At 41.2% G+C, this 18052-nt stretch overlaps 1 protein-coding gene across 1 annotated transcript in view; it reads left to right on the plus strand.

Moving 5' to 3' along the window:
* SEL1L3 (SEL1L family member 3) overlaps window positions 1-18052 on the plus strand; it is a 122424-nt gene that overhangs the window by 85847 nt on the left and 18525 nt on the right. The window contains exons 16-20 of the mRNA XM_033948101.1: window positions 3515-3642; window positions 6811-6894; window positions 11507-11597; window positions 11698-11782; window positions 15189-15298. Of these exons, the coding sequence (XP_033803992.1) occupies window positions 3515-3642; window positions 6811-6894; window positions 11507-11597; window positions 11698-11782; window positions 15189-15298 (498 nt within the window). The remainder of the gene's footprint in view (window positions 1-3514; window positions 3643-6810; window positions 6895-11506; window positions 11598-11697; window positions 11783-15188; window positions 15299-18052) is intronic.

Consider the following 18052-nt stretch of genomic DNA (forward strand, 5'->3'; position numbering starts at 1 on the left):
ACAGTGCTGCAGTTTAATGGCTCCCATGGTAAATATAAATTTGCATTGATGAAACTGGGAATATTACATGTTCCTAGCTCTTATAACATATATAGTAGGCCCCAAGTTGGGCATGTTTCTTTTATCAGGGCTATATGTAATGTAAATCTCACATCTTCCCCAGCAAAGAACCCTCCCAATCAGAGCATCCACAAAGACAACCTACTGACCCCAAAAGAGAAATCTATGAAGCTCTTCCCCTCCCCCTCCCCCAGCTTCCAAAGATATTCCCTGAACATCTGTCAACATGAAATACAACCTACCCGAAAAACAGCACTTGGACCCCCCTCCCCATAGAAGATACCCCATCCATCCCCTGAAGACACCGCTTCTTTCTCTGGAATATATTCCCCACCTCCTTGAAGTCAACCCCTGGAGTTCCCTCCTCCCATGGAAGAGACCATTCACCATCACTAAGTACCAAGGATAGCCTCAGTAAGTCCAGGATGTATTTAAGATGGAAACCCAGAGGGTCTGTTTCAGGGACAGGAAGTTGTCTATGAAGGGAGCTCAGATTGGGGTGGGATCTTTTCTGATGGGGGGGGGGAGACTGGGGACTGAGCACAGGATGTACATTATCTCCAGCCCCTTTAAGATAGTTCTTGGGATCATCAGGAGGCATTTTAGCAGCTTGTTGCACTCAAGGAGGAAAATAGCATTAGTTCAAAACTGGTATTATTTTATGAATAACATAGAGGGGCATTTTTAATAGGACATCCAAGCCCACTTTGGACATTTTTTCAAGGATGTCCAAAATTCGGGTCAGGAAAACAACCATTTTCGAAACTGTAAGACATCTATCTTTTTTTTCCCTCAAATAGCTCATTTAGACTGGCCCTTAGGACATCTATCTTTTTTGGCCATTTTCAAAAATCAAAACATCCAAACCAAGCTCATATGGACATGGAAGGGGCCAGCATTTTAATGGACTGGTCACATAGACATACCAACAAAGCAGTGGAGCACCTTAGGGGGCACTGCTATGAATCTCATATAAAGGGAGGCAGGTACACATTTTATCATAACTCCCTTATAGTGTATGGTGAGCTCTCTAAAACTCCCCTTAAACTTACTATGCCCACCTGTATACCACCCTAATAACCCTTACATCAGATATGGGACAAATTATACTCAATCCATTGTTAAAAAATTCTGAATTAGATCCAATAGCTCTTAATTATTGTCCTGTTGCAAACATATCATTGTTAACAAAGATTTTAGAATCTATTGTCTCAAGACAATTATCTGAATATCTGGATGAATTTTCTATACTTCTTCCATTTCAATATGGATTTCGCCCAAATTATAGTACCAAAACCCTTCTTATTTCATTGGTTGCGAAGGTTCAACATTTTATGGTCCATGGCCATTGTGCTGTCTTGCTGCAGTTTGATTTTTCGGCAGATTTTGATGTCATGGATCATGATATTCTTATACAACTTCTGATGATATTGGATTAGATCAAGGAGTCTTGAACTGGTTCAGCGGTTTCTTGAAATTACGATCGTATCAAGTGCACACTGAGAATAAATTTTCTACACCTTGGTCTTCTGTTTGCGGAGTACTTCAGGGCTCTCCATTGTCACCCATATTATTTAATATATATATGACGACACTGAAATATTTGAAATTATCTATCTCAGAATCAATTTTTACGTACGCGGACAATATTTTTATCCTACTTGAAGTGGATCCATCATTGTCAAATTTAACAGCAGATATTAACTCTTGCATTTCAAGACTTCAAGTCTGGGCCTCCTTTGTGCGTATGAAGTTAAATGCCACTAAAACAAAACTGTTATGGTTTGGTCCTGTTATACACAATCTACCTCCTTCCATAAGATTAAGGGCTCCTTTTACTAAGCTGCGCTAGCGGTTTTAGCGCACGCTTAGCGCGCGCTACAATGCCACACACACTAGACGCTAATGCCTCCATTGAGCTGGCATTAGTTTTTCTGCATAGGGCGGGGGTTAGCACGCGCTAATCTGCAGCGCGCGCTAAAAACGCTACCACAGCTTAGTAAAAGGAGCCCTACGTTCGGGTGATTCTTTATAGATTGAATATTCATCTAGAATCCTGGGATTTATTTAAGATTCCACTCTTTCTATGACAAACCAAATTAATAACATATCTAAAAAATGTTTTTTTAGTTTACGGATGCTAAGGAAAGTTCGCTGTCTTTTCCATCAACATCATTTTACTATATCTGTTTACAAAAAATATCTTACTGATAACTGATAGAACTCCCTAGTCGACAACTGTATGTTGACATTCACTGACTCTCCCTCTTCTATTGTTCATCAATGTTCCTAAGATTACGTTTTGTTAACCGGTTCGAGTCTCTCTGGGAATGACCCGGTATATAAGATTAAAGATTAGATTAGATTAGATTAGATTAGGTGTCACAAAGTTTTAAAAAGCCATCCAGACCCCCAGACATGTTCTCAAAAGGAGGACACGTCCGAAGAAATCCAGACGTCTGGTAACCCTACACCTTCACATTTAGGAGCCATTTTAAATAGTAGGACATTACTGGAAAATTGGCATTTAGATGCACATATAAGATTTATGCCAATATTCTGTTCATGTATGTTCATTCTTGGCATGTTTGGTATAGCATGACCTCTTTAATGACGTGCCTTTTCCAAATCCCAAGGTCAAGTCAGGTTACAAATACCCGCAAAAGTTAGTTCCCTGCCCAAATGGATTTACAATTTAAACTGTGCCTGAGGCAATAGAGGGCAAAGTAATTTTTCCAAAGTAGCAATAAGTGATAGTGAGAGAAGGAAGAATTGAATCCTGGCTTACTTGTTTCTTAGACTGTTGCTCTAACCATTGGGCAACTGTATTTCTCTGCTCTGTAAAAAGGAAAGAAGGAAGAGATTTTGGATTTAGCTCACACCTTTTTTTTTTTCAGTTGTAGCTCATGGCAAGTTACATTCTGGTACAGTAAGTATTTTCTCCCTAGAAGACCCAAACGCAGGACATTAATTTTTGGTAAATAATCTCTGAAGAGAAGATTGTTGTTATTTCATGCTAAATCTTGCTGATTGTGGGGTTTTCTAAAGCTTTTTGATATATTTTTGAAATAGAGGCAACTAACATTGGTATTCAACACAGTTAAATCAATAATGCAAGGGATTTCTTGGAAGTTAAAATGCTGTCTTATACAGTAGTCAATTAGATTATTTAGGGAAAAGGGAGTTGTATGCCAGCTTTTTGTAGTTATACAACCACACTCAAAGCGGTTTACATACAAGTACTTCAAGCATTTTCCCTATCTGTCCTGGTGGGCTCACAATCCTTGGGCAGTGGAGGATTAAGTGACTTGCCCAGAATCAAGGTGCTGAGGCTGTAGCTCTAATCACTACACCACATTTATCTCCAAATGTTGAATCTTATTTGTCTTAGAATACTTAAGAGTGATCTGTAAAGTGTGCTTAACCAATTTGTCTTTTCATTCTTTTTTTAAAGACACGCGCTTTTCAATACTTCCATAGAGCTTCCATAGATGGGCATTTTGAAGGAGCTATGCATTGTTCTCATTATTATATGATAGGAGGTTTGGAAAACATCCCTAGAGATCCCAAGAAGGCTATAATGTAAGTAACAGATCACAATAAAAAGTATCTTCTGATTGGTAGCATTTTAGGTTCAGCAAAATATTGTTTTTTGATGACTTGAACCGTGTAATTCATTTAACCCTAGTGACTACTTATCACTAGCCAACCAAAATTGGTAGATGATTACAAAGAAAGACTGATAGTTATAATAACCTTCATTTTTAGTTTTCACAGCTTGTTACTACAGGCAGTCCCCATTCTACGAACATCTGACTTATGTGAGACTCGTATGTATGAACAGGGTCCTGTTCTACCTTTGGTGTCTTATCGTACCCCTATCCCTCCCTCCTATTGTTCATCCAGTCTACCAGGATGTCTATGTTTATACCACATTTTTTACCAAAATTTCATCCAAGTCCCTAACGCCCAGAACAAGATCATTTAGACATGGGAGGGGCCAGTCTTGTAATGGACTGGCCACCCAGACATGGCAGCAGAGCAGTGGGGCACCGTAGAGGGCACTGCTGTGAACTTCATAAAAAGGGTGCCAGATAAACATCTCACTAGAATTCCCTTATAGGTTAACTCCCTTATAGGTTATGCTGAGCCCCCCAAAACACCCCAAAACCCACTATACCCACATGTCTTCAACCCCATTAGCCCTTATGGCTGCAAGTGGCACCTATATGGCAGTAGAGTAGGGTTTGGAGGGGGGGATTTGGTGGACACACATGTTCCACCATAAATGTAGTGGTTAGAGTGGCTTATGGGCCTGGGTCCTCCTCTCTATGGTTCACTAGTCCCAGGCTATTTAAGACACATGTGTGCAGCTCTACTAGGCTTTCCTATACAAAGTGCTGATGTGGAGACAGGCATGTACTTTTTTATTCTGATCTTTGTAGGGGAGTGAGGGGGTCAGTGAATACTGGGGGAGTGTGTGAGGGTCTTTACTTTGTCTCTGTAGTGGTTATCTGGTCACTTTAGATACCATTGTGGCACTTATACCTGTTTTTACATCGTCTAACTCACAACTTTTAAGTTTTGTCCAGGATATCTAGTAAAACATTCGATTATCCCTGCAGTCTAGGTCGGACCTCATCCCGCCCACATACTGCCCTAACCACTCCTCCAAATACGCCTCTTTCAGCTCTGGGCACACAGCAACATTCAGAGGCATAAAAAGACCAGTCAGTTTGATTATGGGTACTTGGACAACCTGTCTTTTAGTCACACAAGTGCCAACTTGGGTGGATTTTTAGACATGTTTAAGTTTCGATTATAAGCCTCATATTTTCCTAAACACGCAGTGGGATCATGCATTTTAGAAAAAGACAAATGTTAAAACAGTAGCATTACTCTGGGGCCCTTTTAATAAAGTATGATAGATTTTGCTGTTACTGCACATTTAGAAACATAGAAACATGACGGCAGATAAAGGCCAAATGGTCTATATAGTCTGCCCATTCGCAGTAACCATTATCTCTTTCTCTCTCTAAGAAATCCCACATGCCTATCCCAGGCCCTCTTGAATTCAGACAATCTCTGTCTCCACCGTCTCTTCCATGCATCTACCACCCTTTCTGTAAAAAAGTTTTTCCTTAGATTACTCCAGAGCCTATTAACTCTTAACTTCATCCTATACCTTCTCATTGCAGAGTTTCCTTTCAAATGAAAGAGACTCGACTCATGCACATTTATTTTACGTAGGTATTTAAACGGCTGTATCATGAGGCAGATGCTTGCTAAACTGCCTGGCACCGCAATTCTGGAGACCACACCTTCAAAAAAATATAAAAAGGATGGGGTTGGTCCAGAGCAAAGCTATTAAAATGGTTTGTGGTCTTCATCATAAGGTGTATGGGGACAGACAATATTTATACAGTGCCTACGCATGATTGACACGCAGCCGACGTCCATTTTTGTAGATGCTGCTGATGTAGACGCCATTTACAGAATCTGGCCCTTAGTTCGCAACATCCTGATGCCTAACTTTGGGCAAAGTATTAAGTTACTTCCTATAACTAGGCACCCATACTCAATCATCCATTGGAACAACTATGTATGCCAAAAGTAGCACTTTTGCATATTAGTGTCCTAAGTGCTATTCTGTGAAGGCACAAATAAGTGCTCTGGCATGCAAATGCAAGGGGGCATATACATGTACCTTTCATATAGGCCTTATATTAAGTATTTAGAAGCATTGTTAGGAAAAGAAGAGCGACCAAGATGATAAAGGAGATGAACTCCTCTCATATGAGGAAAAACTAAAAAGATTAGGGCTCTTTAGCTTGGAAAGAGACAGCTGAGGGGCAATATGATTAAAGTCTACAAAATCCTGAGTGGAGCAGAACGGGTACAAGTGGATCGATTTTTCACTCCATCAAAAATTGCAAAGACTAGGGGACACTCGATGAAGTTACACGGAAATACTTTTAAAACCAATAGGAGGAATTTTTTTTTCACTCAGAGAATAGTTAAGCTCTGGAACGTATTGCCAGAGGATGTGGTAAGAGCGGATAGTGTAGTTGTTTTTAAGAAAGGTTTGGACAATTTTCAGGAGGAAAAGTCCATAGTCTGTTATTGAGAAAGACTTAGGGGAAGCCACTATGTGCCCTGGATTGGTAGCATAGAATGTTGCTACTCCTTGGGTTTTGGACCTGGATTGGCCACCGTGAGAACAGGCTACTGGGCTTGATGGACTATTGGTTGGAGCCAATAAGGATATTCTTATGTTCTTAAGGGTAACCAGATAACTGCATTACTGTTAATGTATGAGTGGTTTTAATGATGGCATTTTAGTTTGGTGTGTTAATTTTATTTCCTTTTTTTGTATGTATTATTTGTATTTGATTAGTTTTAATTTGTAATGAATCTTTGTTATTTCATGTTTTAAGTATATATGTTCATTTGTTACCTGTATAGACTTTGAGATAATCAGATATAAATTTGTAAAGTAAAAGAGAAAGATGTTAGTTATTGATGATTACTTGCTCCTAGATGTTTCTATATTGGTTGATAGATGGTTTCCAGCCAAAGGTAATGTTTATTTTTGAAGATTTAGTTGGCATTCTCTGTGTGGAAAAGCCAATAGTCACCTGAAAATGACTGAAGAGAAGATTCTATGCTAGTTGACTCATTGTAGTATGTCCTTAATAAAGATTTAGCTGTACAAGTCAATATTTCTTTCTTTCTTTTTGTGTATTACAGCTTGGTAAAACAAGTGGCAGAACATAATGGATATTTAGGCCATGCTATTAGAAAAGCTCTGGATGCATATCTGGAAATGTCATGGTAAGTCTGGCATTTCTCATGAATTGTGATTGTATAATGATTTGTACGTGGCTTTGATCAGTGTTTATTTGGGAAAGCTATTAAGTCATTTAAGTAAAATGAATAAATTGCTGTTTGTGTTTATTGACTAATGGCCATAATGACGAATGGGTTGGCTTTTGTCTAGAAAAGCTGTCAGCCTCAGACATTTAAAGAAGAGGAAATGCTTTGAAGTGTTCCATTTTCTGTTTATACATGTGAGCGTTTTACCTCTGTCTTTTCATCTGTCAACTAAAACTACTAGCCTTCCTCTAGTAATGGTTCTATGAGTAACAGGTATGTGCAGTGCCAAGAAGGTGTGTATTTTTTTGTACCTCATGTGTAGGCATGTTCTGGAGTAGAGTTAGGGTGGAGTGCAGGCAACCACAATTTACATCTATATTATTTTACATGTTAACATTTATGCACACAGGCATAAATGGCCACGGGTTTATCTTGCAGCGATTTCTGCTGGTTTACCCCTTGGTTTTCATAAAGACATTATGGAGTTAATTCTATAAAGGGCGCTTCAATATCATGCAAAAGGAGAGTTTTCTATAACAACATCTGGGTGTTAACGTTACAAGAAAAATCCAGTAAAACTGTTTGATGTCCTTGTACATAAGAACATAAGAAGTTGCCTCCACTGGGTCAGACCGAGGTCCATCTCGCCCAGCGGTCCGCTCCCGCGGCGGCCCATCAGGTCTGCGACCTGTGAAGTGGTTTCTGCCTACTTCTATAACCTACCTCAAGTTATATCTGTACCCCTCTATCCCCTTATCCTCCAGGGGGATAGAGGGGTACAAATGTAGATACAAATGTAGATACAAATGTATCCCGGTATCAGTGTATTAATGTTAGAGCTGTTACCGCCGTGGCCGGTGCTAAAAATCATGCTATGGTTTTGCAAAAGAGGGGGTTGGTTTTTCTAATACGATACTCGAGAGGGTACAGAAAAAAGCGACGAGATTGATAAAAGGTATGGAAAACCTTTCATATGCTGAAAGATTGGAGAGACTGGGGCTCTTTTCCCTGGAGAAGCGGAGGCTTAGAGGGGACATGATTGAGACTTACAAGATCATGAAGGGCATAGAAAAAGTGGAGAAGGACAGATTCTTCATACTTTCGACAACTACAAGAATGAGAGGGCATTCGGAAAAATTAAGAGGGGACAGATTTAGAACCAATGCTAGGAAGGGTGGTGGACACCTGGAATGCGCTTCCAGAGTGTGTGATAGGTCAGAGTATGGTATTGGGATTCAAGAAAGGTTTGGATGATTTCCTGAAGGAAAAGGAGATAGAGGGATATAGATAGAGGATTACTATACAGGTCCTAGACCTGATAGGCCGCCGCGTGAGCGGACTGCTGGGCGTGAAGGACCTCTGGTCTGACCCAGCAGAGGCTTGCTTATGTGCTTATAAAACCATCCTAACTATACTACATTTACTTTTTTTGTAACTGTTTATTTAAAGTCAACGTGCACAGTGAGGTTACAAACATCCTTCCCACAAGGAGAAACTTTATAGAATACAGGAAACATCCAATTTTCATATAGCACATCAAACATTTCAATCAGCATGAACATAGCACCATGGCATTGGATCTTGAAGAAACCAACCCTCCATCTCCCCTCCACCCCCCCCCTACAGAACCTAAAAATGTATCCTAAAAATGTATCCCCCCTACAGAACCTAAAAATGTTTTGTATGTATTATACATACAAAACGAAGGTAAGGAGGGTTAAAAAAAACTATGATCATCCATGCCAGAAAAACATCTAAATTATTTGATAAGCAAAATAGACCAAAGAAAGGTAACAGAATACCATACAATCATTGAACCACAAACCAACCCCTGCAGCCCTGTACTAGATCAACTTTCCCCCAAGACTAGAGTAACATCAGTGGACCCATTTTAACCAGACTCATCATCCACTTGTCCTTCAACTTCCAAATACCGTCCCCAAATGGCAATAAACTGCTGTCACTTCCAGGTCAGTATAGCAAATAGTCGAAACCGGGTACAAACCCTTCCCAGTCTCTCCCTCATAAGTGTCAAGGTGGGTCAAACAGGACCTCTCCAATATTGGGTGACCACCATTCAAGCTGCCGTAAAGGCCAACAGAACAAATCTATCTTGGGTAGCATCCAACACCTAAACCTGTGTGCCTAGTAAAGCTGTCTCAACCAGCTGTAGCAATGGAAAATGAACGAGTTTACTCACATAGGCAAAGACTGTACCCCAATGTTTGTAAATAACATGCCCATCAGATGTGAAGAGAAGTCCCCTTAGATCTGCATCCCCTCCAACATGTATTTTCAGTGGCCCCCATGCATTTGGCCAATAACAACTGGGGTCAAATACCATCAAACTAAAAGCTTAAGAGCATTTTCAACCAACACTGGGGCCACTGCAATATGATAGATTTGGGAAGAAATGTGCTCCCAATCCTGTGTAGTAAGAGCCCTCCAAGATCCCCCTCCCATGCATTCATATATGCAGTCTTCCTATCCTTATCAGTGTGTAAGAATTTATACAGCATGTAAATACAGCCTCACTGTACCAGCTGTGCCAAATACTGCTCAAAGGGTGACATTTGAAATGACCCTGCAAATAGTTCTTTACTTGTAAGTAAGGGAAAAGATCACTTGACTCTAAATGATACTGGGCTCTTAAGTCAACAAACTCCCTTATGTTATCCCCCACTAAAAATTGAATAAAATATTGTAGGCCTAAGCACCCCCAACATTTGAAAATCCCCCCCTCTCTACCTGGTACAAAATCTGGGGCAAAAAAACAGGCAAAAAATGCAGGCTTCTATTAAGAGGTACTAAAAGACTATGTCCAACCCTACAAACTTTTAACGTCACCTGAACAAACAGATTGGAAATACTGTACACATTATAAGCAGATACTTTCTCTGTCCCTAACAATCTTTTGTTGTTGTTGTTGTTGTACCTGGGGCAATGGAGGGTTAAGTGATTTGACAGTGTCATCAGGAGCTGTAGTGGGAATCAAACCCAGTTTGCCAGGATCTAAGCCTGCTGCTCTAAGCATTAGGCTACGCCACCACTCACTCAGGGACGAATGCTATCTGATAAGCCTCTTTTTAGGTAGAACCGACGTTAAAAATAAACTAAAACGAGCTGCTACAACATCTGAACTGTTAAGAAAGATGAGGACAAAGAGAAAACTGAATCAAATTTTAGAGCAAAAATATTAAAATAATTTTAAGCAAATAGTTCATAAGTAATTTGTGTACTATACCGAGATATTTCACCTTAGGAAGACTAATTTCTCATATGTTATAGATTCAGATTCAAATCTGTGATTTTGAACCTGTTCAGAATCTTATTCCAAAATAGATTAATGCACCAGAGATGTTCATTCTGGTACATAGCAAGCACTGCAGACCCCACCGAGGCTATTGTAATGGCTGAAAATAGAGCTTTATGGTGGGAGAAGGTAAAACGAGGATCACGCAGATCTAAAGAACAAAGCCTTAAAAAGAAAGCCCTACCTTTTGTTTTGATGGCTGCATTGTGGAGTTCACGGGGATCCTCTCGCGAACCCAATGAATCCCACTTACCCCATGAATCCTTGACTTTAACTCCCATGTCCATTCCCTCATCACCTCACGCTTAGACTACTGCAACTCGCTACTTTCAGGCCTTCTGCTTAGACATTTTGCTCCCCTCCAATGCATCCAGAATTCAGCTGCATGACTCATATTCCGTGAGAGCCACTATACTCATGTTACCCCTCTCCTAAAATCACTTCACTGGCTTCCCATCCGTTTCCAAATGCAATTCAAACTCCTCTTACTGATCTACAAATGCACTCACTCGGCTGCTCCTCACTATCTCTCTTCACTTCTCTTCCCCTATTCCCCCCCCCCACACACCCATGAGCTCTGCTCAGCTGATAAGTCCTTCCTGTCTGTGCCCTTTTCTTCCTCTGCCAATTCCAGACTCCATCCCTTCTACCTTGCTGCACCGTCTCTGGCAGTGTTCAAGGCCTAGTTAAAAGCCCACATCTTTAAGACTGCCTTTATCTCCTAACTCCTCTCACCTTGGGTTCTGCATCTTTAACCCTATATGTCATTTCTGTCTGTCCAAGTTAGATTGTAGGGGCCGTCTATTAAATGTCAAAATGTACAGCGCTGCATACACCTTTCATATAAGCAATAAATAGTGGTATTAGTATCTAACCCCTCTCCCGTGGACTCCATGGATTTAGCAGATTGGTAGCTGTGTCTGTGGGAGGGGGATAAGCCGAAGATCCATGGAATTAGTGAGGTCCATGGGAGAGGGTTAGGACAAGGATCCTTGGGGTGAGCAGGATCCATGGGGTCTGTAGGAGGAAAATGAGGATCCCTGCGGACCCCATGCCATGGCTGCCAAAATAAAGTCGGCACTTTCCTTTTTAAGGTCTTGTACTTTAGATCTGTCAGATCCTTGCTTTACCGTCTCCCCTTTATGGCATTTTGATCATACATATTGACTTTTGACATTTTGAACAGTGCAATTTTTTGAAAATGGAGCATCATACCAATTCAAATTGTTCTTATTCCACTGTTTTAATCTGTTCTAGGCATGAAGCTCTGCTGTACTACATTTTAACTGCAGAGACAGGTATCGAAATGTCACAGACAAACTTAGCATTCCTCTGTGAAGAGAGGCCTGTAAGTCAACCCACTGGCAATCACTGCATTTGTGCATGAGTATTGCTTTTGTTTTAATATTGCCCGTTGATGTCCACTGATAAAATCATTCTTCTTCCAGGAGCTGGCAAAGAGATATTTAGCCACCGACTGTGTACGAAGATACTATAATTTTTCAGTTTTACAAATCAGTGCTCCCCCCTTTGGTACGTATAACCAAATTTCTTTCAAGCATACTTTACTTTATTTGGTGACCCACCTCACCAAAATAATTTGAGTCGAGTTACAAAATAAGCATTAAGGCATAAAATACAAATGTTACCAAATAAAAACACAACAAAATAAACATCTACTGCAGAACTGTTCTTCTTTACTCAGAGGGTGGTGGACACATGGAACGCGCTCCCGGAGGCTGTGGTAGGGCAGGGCACGCTACAGGGGTTCAAAGAAGGTTTGGATAAATACCTACAGGATAAGGGGATTGAGGGGTACAGATAGACATAGTGTAGGTACAGGAAAGACAGGGTCACTTAACAGGTCATGGACCTGATGGGCCGCCACGGGTGCGGGCTGCTGGGCGCGATGGACCTCCGATCTGACCCGTCAGAGGCAACTCTTATGTTCTTATGTAACTGTAACTAATACAGGGCACTTAAGGGCACATTCTATAAGAAGCGCCCAAAAGATAGGTGCCGACTTAGGCACTGTTCAGCACTATTCAAGTAAAATTGGGTGCTGTTTAATGAATCACACTGAGTGGCACGTGTTTTGGAGGCGCCCAATAAATAGGCCAGCTCTAGGCACAATTAAAAGCTAGGTGCCTATGTGAGCACTTAAGCACGCTTAAGAGCAGCGATTCTGCATCAAGGCGCCTAACATGTAGCCAATCCCACGCCAAACATGCATAGCGCCTATTTTTTTGAAGGCCGCCTAAATTTTTAGAGGCGCCTTATTGCAGATTCGTTCTTTCTTGATAGACGCCTCAGTTTCAATTATTGCTGATTAAAACACTTAATTGAGCTTGTTAATCAATTTAGATAGGCGCAACCGAAATAGGTGCCTAACATTAGACACTGGTTACAGAATTTGGGCCTTAGTTCTAGCAGTGTAGGCTTCTGAAATGTAGAACCTTTAGAACATAAACTTTGCCTTTATTGTAAGTTTAGATACTACACAACTACTACTTCTTCTTAGAGTAATATTCAGCTGGTGGTGGTGAACGTTTTGCTGATCACCGCCAGCGTTATTCCTGGATGTGTAATACTGGCCATGTTCGGGCTTCAGCATTGAATATCTAGTGCCAGCTAACACATAGCTGGTTAAGTCGATATTCAGAACTTAACTGGCCATAGGTTGCTGCATGAAGATAGGACTGTGTTTTACGCAGTCCCATTTTTGCAGTTACCCCTGTCAGTAAAGTTCTGAATATCAGTATTTAAGTGGCCAAGTGCTGACTCTGCCCTAGAACGCCTCAAAAATAGCCGTTTTTCGATTAAGCGTTAACCACTAATTTTCAGTAATGATAACCAGTTGAAAATTAGCTGATAGCCCTGAACAAGTGATTTAACCAGTCAGCAGCTGTTTCTGGCCAGTTAAATCATTTTGAATATTGACCAGGGCATTTTTATAGTGCTACAAGATGTATATAACACTGTGCACAAGCAAATAAGGGACAGTCTCTGGTCAACAGAGCTTACGGTCTACTCAAGACAAACTTTAGGGATCGGATTGTGTAAATGGCACCTAAATCAGCTGGCACCTAGAAAAATGGTGCTAGCCACATATCAATCACACTTAAGCGCCACTAACAGAATCACAGCTCCCACACCTAAGAAAAAACTTAGGCGCCAGTAATGTAGGCCAGTTTTTTGAAGAATCACGCCTAGTAGTTCCTAGTGACGCCTGAGGTTATCTCTACTCCTAAACATGCCTACTTTGACCTTAGAAACATAGAAACATGATGGCAGATAAAGGCCAAATGGCCCATCCAGTCTTCCCAACCACAGCATCCACTACCTACTCTTCCTTAAAGATCCCACATGCCTGTCCTACGCTTTCTTGAATTCAGACACAGTCTTTGTCTCCACCACCTCTACTGGAAGATTGTTCCACACATCTTCCACCCTTTCTGTAAAAAAGTATTTCCTTAGATTACTCTTCAGCTTATCACCTCTCAACTTCATCCTATGCTCTCTTATTCCGGAGCTTCCTTTCAAATGAAAGAGATTCATCTCATGCACATTTATGTCAATGAAGCAAAGGTATAAGGGGTTTTTGTATTCTTTGCTCTTCTCCAATATCCATCTAACATTGGCAATAATGTCTCTTGTTCCTCGACCTTTTATAAAACCAGCCTGAACATCAGGTAGTTCTTCCTCAACATATGATTGGAGCAAGAACTACCCTAGATACCATTATTGAATAGGCTCCCACCATGCACCTCCAATGTTTACCTCCACCTAGGAGCAGGTGTAACACTCTGGAGCTTTGGGGTAGGCATATACAGGGTGAGGCAATATAAAAAGTAACCCCCTACAGTTTTTGACATTTTCTCAGCAATTACTTGGAATTTGTATGGTCCAGCTCTTATATGAATATTATTAACATTACATCTCCATACATATTAACATAGCAAATTACAGCAGATAAAGACCTGAATGGTCCATCCAGTCTGCCCATTAGTTACATGCATTATAAATTCATGATTAAATTAAATTGATTTTTTTTTCTTTGATATAATAATAACAGCTTATATACCGCAGGACCGTCAAGTTCTATGCGGTTTACAAAAGATTAAAAGATGGTACAAAGATTAAAAGATGGTACAGGTTGAACGAACTTGACAGAGGAGGGAGATTGAGTTAATAGTTCAAGGTAACCGATATTGAAGAGATAGAATTGTACGGGTCAGTTGTTTAGATACATCAGAAACAGATATGTTTTTAGGCGTGTCCTAAATTCCCCATCAGTGGAAGGCGTGAGCAATTGTTCTAGATCTTTACCCCATAGTGCTGCTTGATTGGAAAGGAGGTATTTCTGGGCCATAGACCTTAAAGTCCACCTGGTACTGTCCTTAGGTTCCAACTACTGGAGTTGCCATCGAGGCTAACTCCAGCCCATCCAACCATCTTGTCGTTTATGGATACATACTGTAAAGTCTGCCCAGCTATGTTCTCATGTTCCAAGTTGCTGGAGTTCCCATCAATGTCCTCCCTAGGCCATCCTATACTGAATTGTAATATATGGGACACAAACCATGCAAGTCTGCCCAATATCGGCCTTAGTTCTTCAATATATTAATATTAATTAATAGTAGTAGTAGTAGTAGAACTTCTGTGTTTATCTCACACTTTTACATACTTATTTGGTCACTATGCTTCTATATTACTGTTAAACAACATTTGATTATCTTTTTTTGTAAATGAGCTATGTTGATATTACTGACATTTTAGTGTTACTACCAGGCAATTTATGCGTTTTAAACATTTTTGAACTAAAACACAGTAAAATAACATCATTGAAATGACACAATTAACAATGTGTTGGAATTTCAGTCACTGTGAATGTTCAAATTGTCTACCTCAAGTTTTAACACTGGCCTACTTTTCACAGCTTATCTGAAAATGGGAGACCTCTATTACTATAATCATCCGAATCAGTCCAAAGACATTGAATTATCAGCCTGGATGTACACTCAAGCTGCTTTGCAAGGAGATTCACAGGTATGGAATGACTTGAGAGGTTTGAAGGCTAAAATACCAGGAGGCATGCACAAACCTGAGGACTAGATGCATTAAGCATATTTCCCTTAAATATTAAATGAGAAATGTTCAAATATCCAGCCATAAAGGCCTTATATCTCTTAAATATGGCATATTCTTTGTTTCTGTGTAAATACACAAGTTAGAGAAATCGCTTTCTGGACTGCTTGGTATGATAAAAGATTACCACGATATCTAGAGAGGTGCACGTGCCAAACATAGGACAAGTCAAATATATATCATATAAATGATATTATAAAGTGAATCCTCAGTGTGAGCTGTAATGCAAATAGGGAACTCTGGCGGGGATTGTAACAGTGAAGCCACAGCAAGAACAACTGCAGCTGAGTTGGTTATGAGTTTGGTATGATCTATGTCTCTGTAGCATTTCTAATATTATGTAAGCCGCAATGATTCCTAGCTGACATTTGTGGGATATAAGACTTGGTATGGTAAGGAAGAAAGCATTTACTGCCCCAAGAGTGGGGAAGACTCACAGTTTCTGCAAGCACATGTAGAGTGTAAGAAAACATCTGGGCTAGGAAGGCACATGTGAAATAGGCAGGTGTGGCTCTGCGCATATGCATGCTTGTAAAAATTTAGTACATAGGCCTGGATGCACTAAAGAAACCGACTGGATCGCTGTTGGCCAATTCTCTGGCTGATTCTCCAGGAGCGATCGATGTACTATCAAGTTTGCATAAAAATGATTTGCACAGAGGTGAAAATCATTTGCATGTAAACCCGACAGATCAATCACTCAGTGAGCAATTGACACATGCGCAGAGCCCTAACAGCAGTGACAGGGGAAGCAGCCTCCTGTCACTGCTGTTAGGGCTTCTTTTTTTTTTTTTTTTTTTTAATCTAATCTAGTCTTCGATTTATATACCAGGGCATCTCCCGACGGAGCTCGATTCAGTTTGCAAGTAATTAAAGAACAAGCAAAAAGCAAACAAGAGCATAGGAGAAAGTAAATATTGTATGGCAATCCATTTGTTTAGGGAAACTGTTAAATTATTGTGTAAATAATAAGGTTTTTAGGACTTTACGAAATTGTTGTAACTGGCCTATCAATCTGACACACGCACAAACTGCCCCATTGAAAAAAAAAAAGAAAAAAAGCACCCCCTCGCGCTGATGACCCTCTCGAATGACACCCCACTGCAGCAAAAATGGCAGGAGGGATGCCCACTCCCTCTTGCCTGGCTGAATACTCCTGTGCCATGCCCCACCCAGTCCTGCCACCCCCCCATGTCACCAACTCCCCCAAACCAATCCCCTCCACTTTCCCCCAAATAGGCAGAACACCCCCACGCCATGGCCCAACCCCATGCTAAGCACCCCAGAGCCACTGTCCTGCCCCCCAAACCCCCACCAAAATGGCAGGAGAAATGTCCACTCCCTCCTGCCACTGGATTCACTCTTAAACCCCCAAACCTCCCCGTACCTTTTTAAAAAGTTGGAAACAGGAAGCCCACTCTAATGTTTCTGCTTCATGCCCGCCTGTCCTAAATGATGAGCCTTCCCTTCCCCGGGGCATCATGTGATGCATGGGGAGGGGCCAAAGGCCCTGACTGGTTCTGTCACCTAAGGCCCCTCCCAAGAGTCAATCAGGCCTTAGGCACCTCCCGCTATATCCAGGCCCTGATTAGTCAAGCCACAGTTACCGACAGGTTAGACCTGTCGGTTTTACCGATCAATAAAACCCCTTGTTTTTGGAATAGCCAAGCAATGTTAATGCATCAATAGCTTGGCTACTTTGAATGGGGTTTTAGCTAATTTGCATGGCCGGATCAGAAAACGGGTGAAAACACGTGGTGGGCTGTTTTGTGAATCGGGTTGGTAAAAGTGATTGTCACTAAAACTGTGAAAACACGTTTAGCCATGATTGCTGACTTTAGTGCATCTAGCCCATAGTCATGTATTTTATCAAGTATGCACATACATGCCTGGGACAACACAACATAATTAAGTAATAAGCTCTTAACTATCAATAACTGGGTGCTAACAACCAAGTGTTGAAGTTAATTAGCACTCCTTACATTTAGCTAAGGCTTAGATTCACTAAACTCACCTTTCCGATCCGATCCGTGGGCAATCCATGGCCGAGTCTTGCTGGGCGACCAATTCACTAAACAGTCCTCATGCAAATTATTTGATCAGAGGCACACCCCACACCAACCGCAGAGCGATCCAGATGTATGTGCAGACCGCGCAAGCGAGGTCAAAACAAAGGGGAGGGGGGATGACTGCAGGTTTGAGTGGCCAGAACACACTTTAGCCAGAACATGCTGCAGCCAGATGGAACAGAACACGCTTTAGCCAGGACAGAACACGCTGCAGATGGAACAGAACACGCTTTAGCCAGGAGAGAACACGCTGCAGATGGAACAGAACACGCTTTAGCCAGGACAGAACACGCTGCAGATGGAATAGAACACGCTTTAGCCAGGACAGAACACGCTGCAGATGGAACAGAGCACACTTTAGCCAGGACAGAACACGCTGCAGATGGAATAGAACACGCTTTAGCCAGGAGAGAACATGCTGCAGATGGAACAGAACACGCTTTAGCCAGGAGAGAACACGCTGCAGATGGAACAGAACACGCTTTAGCCAGGACAGAACACGCTGCAGATGGAACAGAACACGCTTTAGCCATTACAGAACACGCTGCAGATGGAACAGAACACGCTTTAGCCAGGACAGAACATG

Source organism: Geotrypetes seraphini, chromosome 1 (assembly GCF_902459505.1).
Source record: "Geotrypetes seraphini chromosome 1, aGeoSer1.1, whole genome shotgun sequence".
Classification (NCBI taxonomy): domain Eukaryota; kingdom Metazoa; phylum Chordata; class Amphibia; order Gymnophiona; family Dermophiidae; genus Geotrypetes; species Geotrypetes seraphini.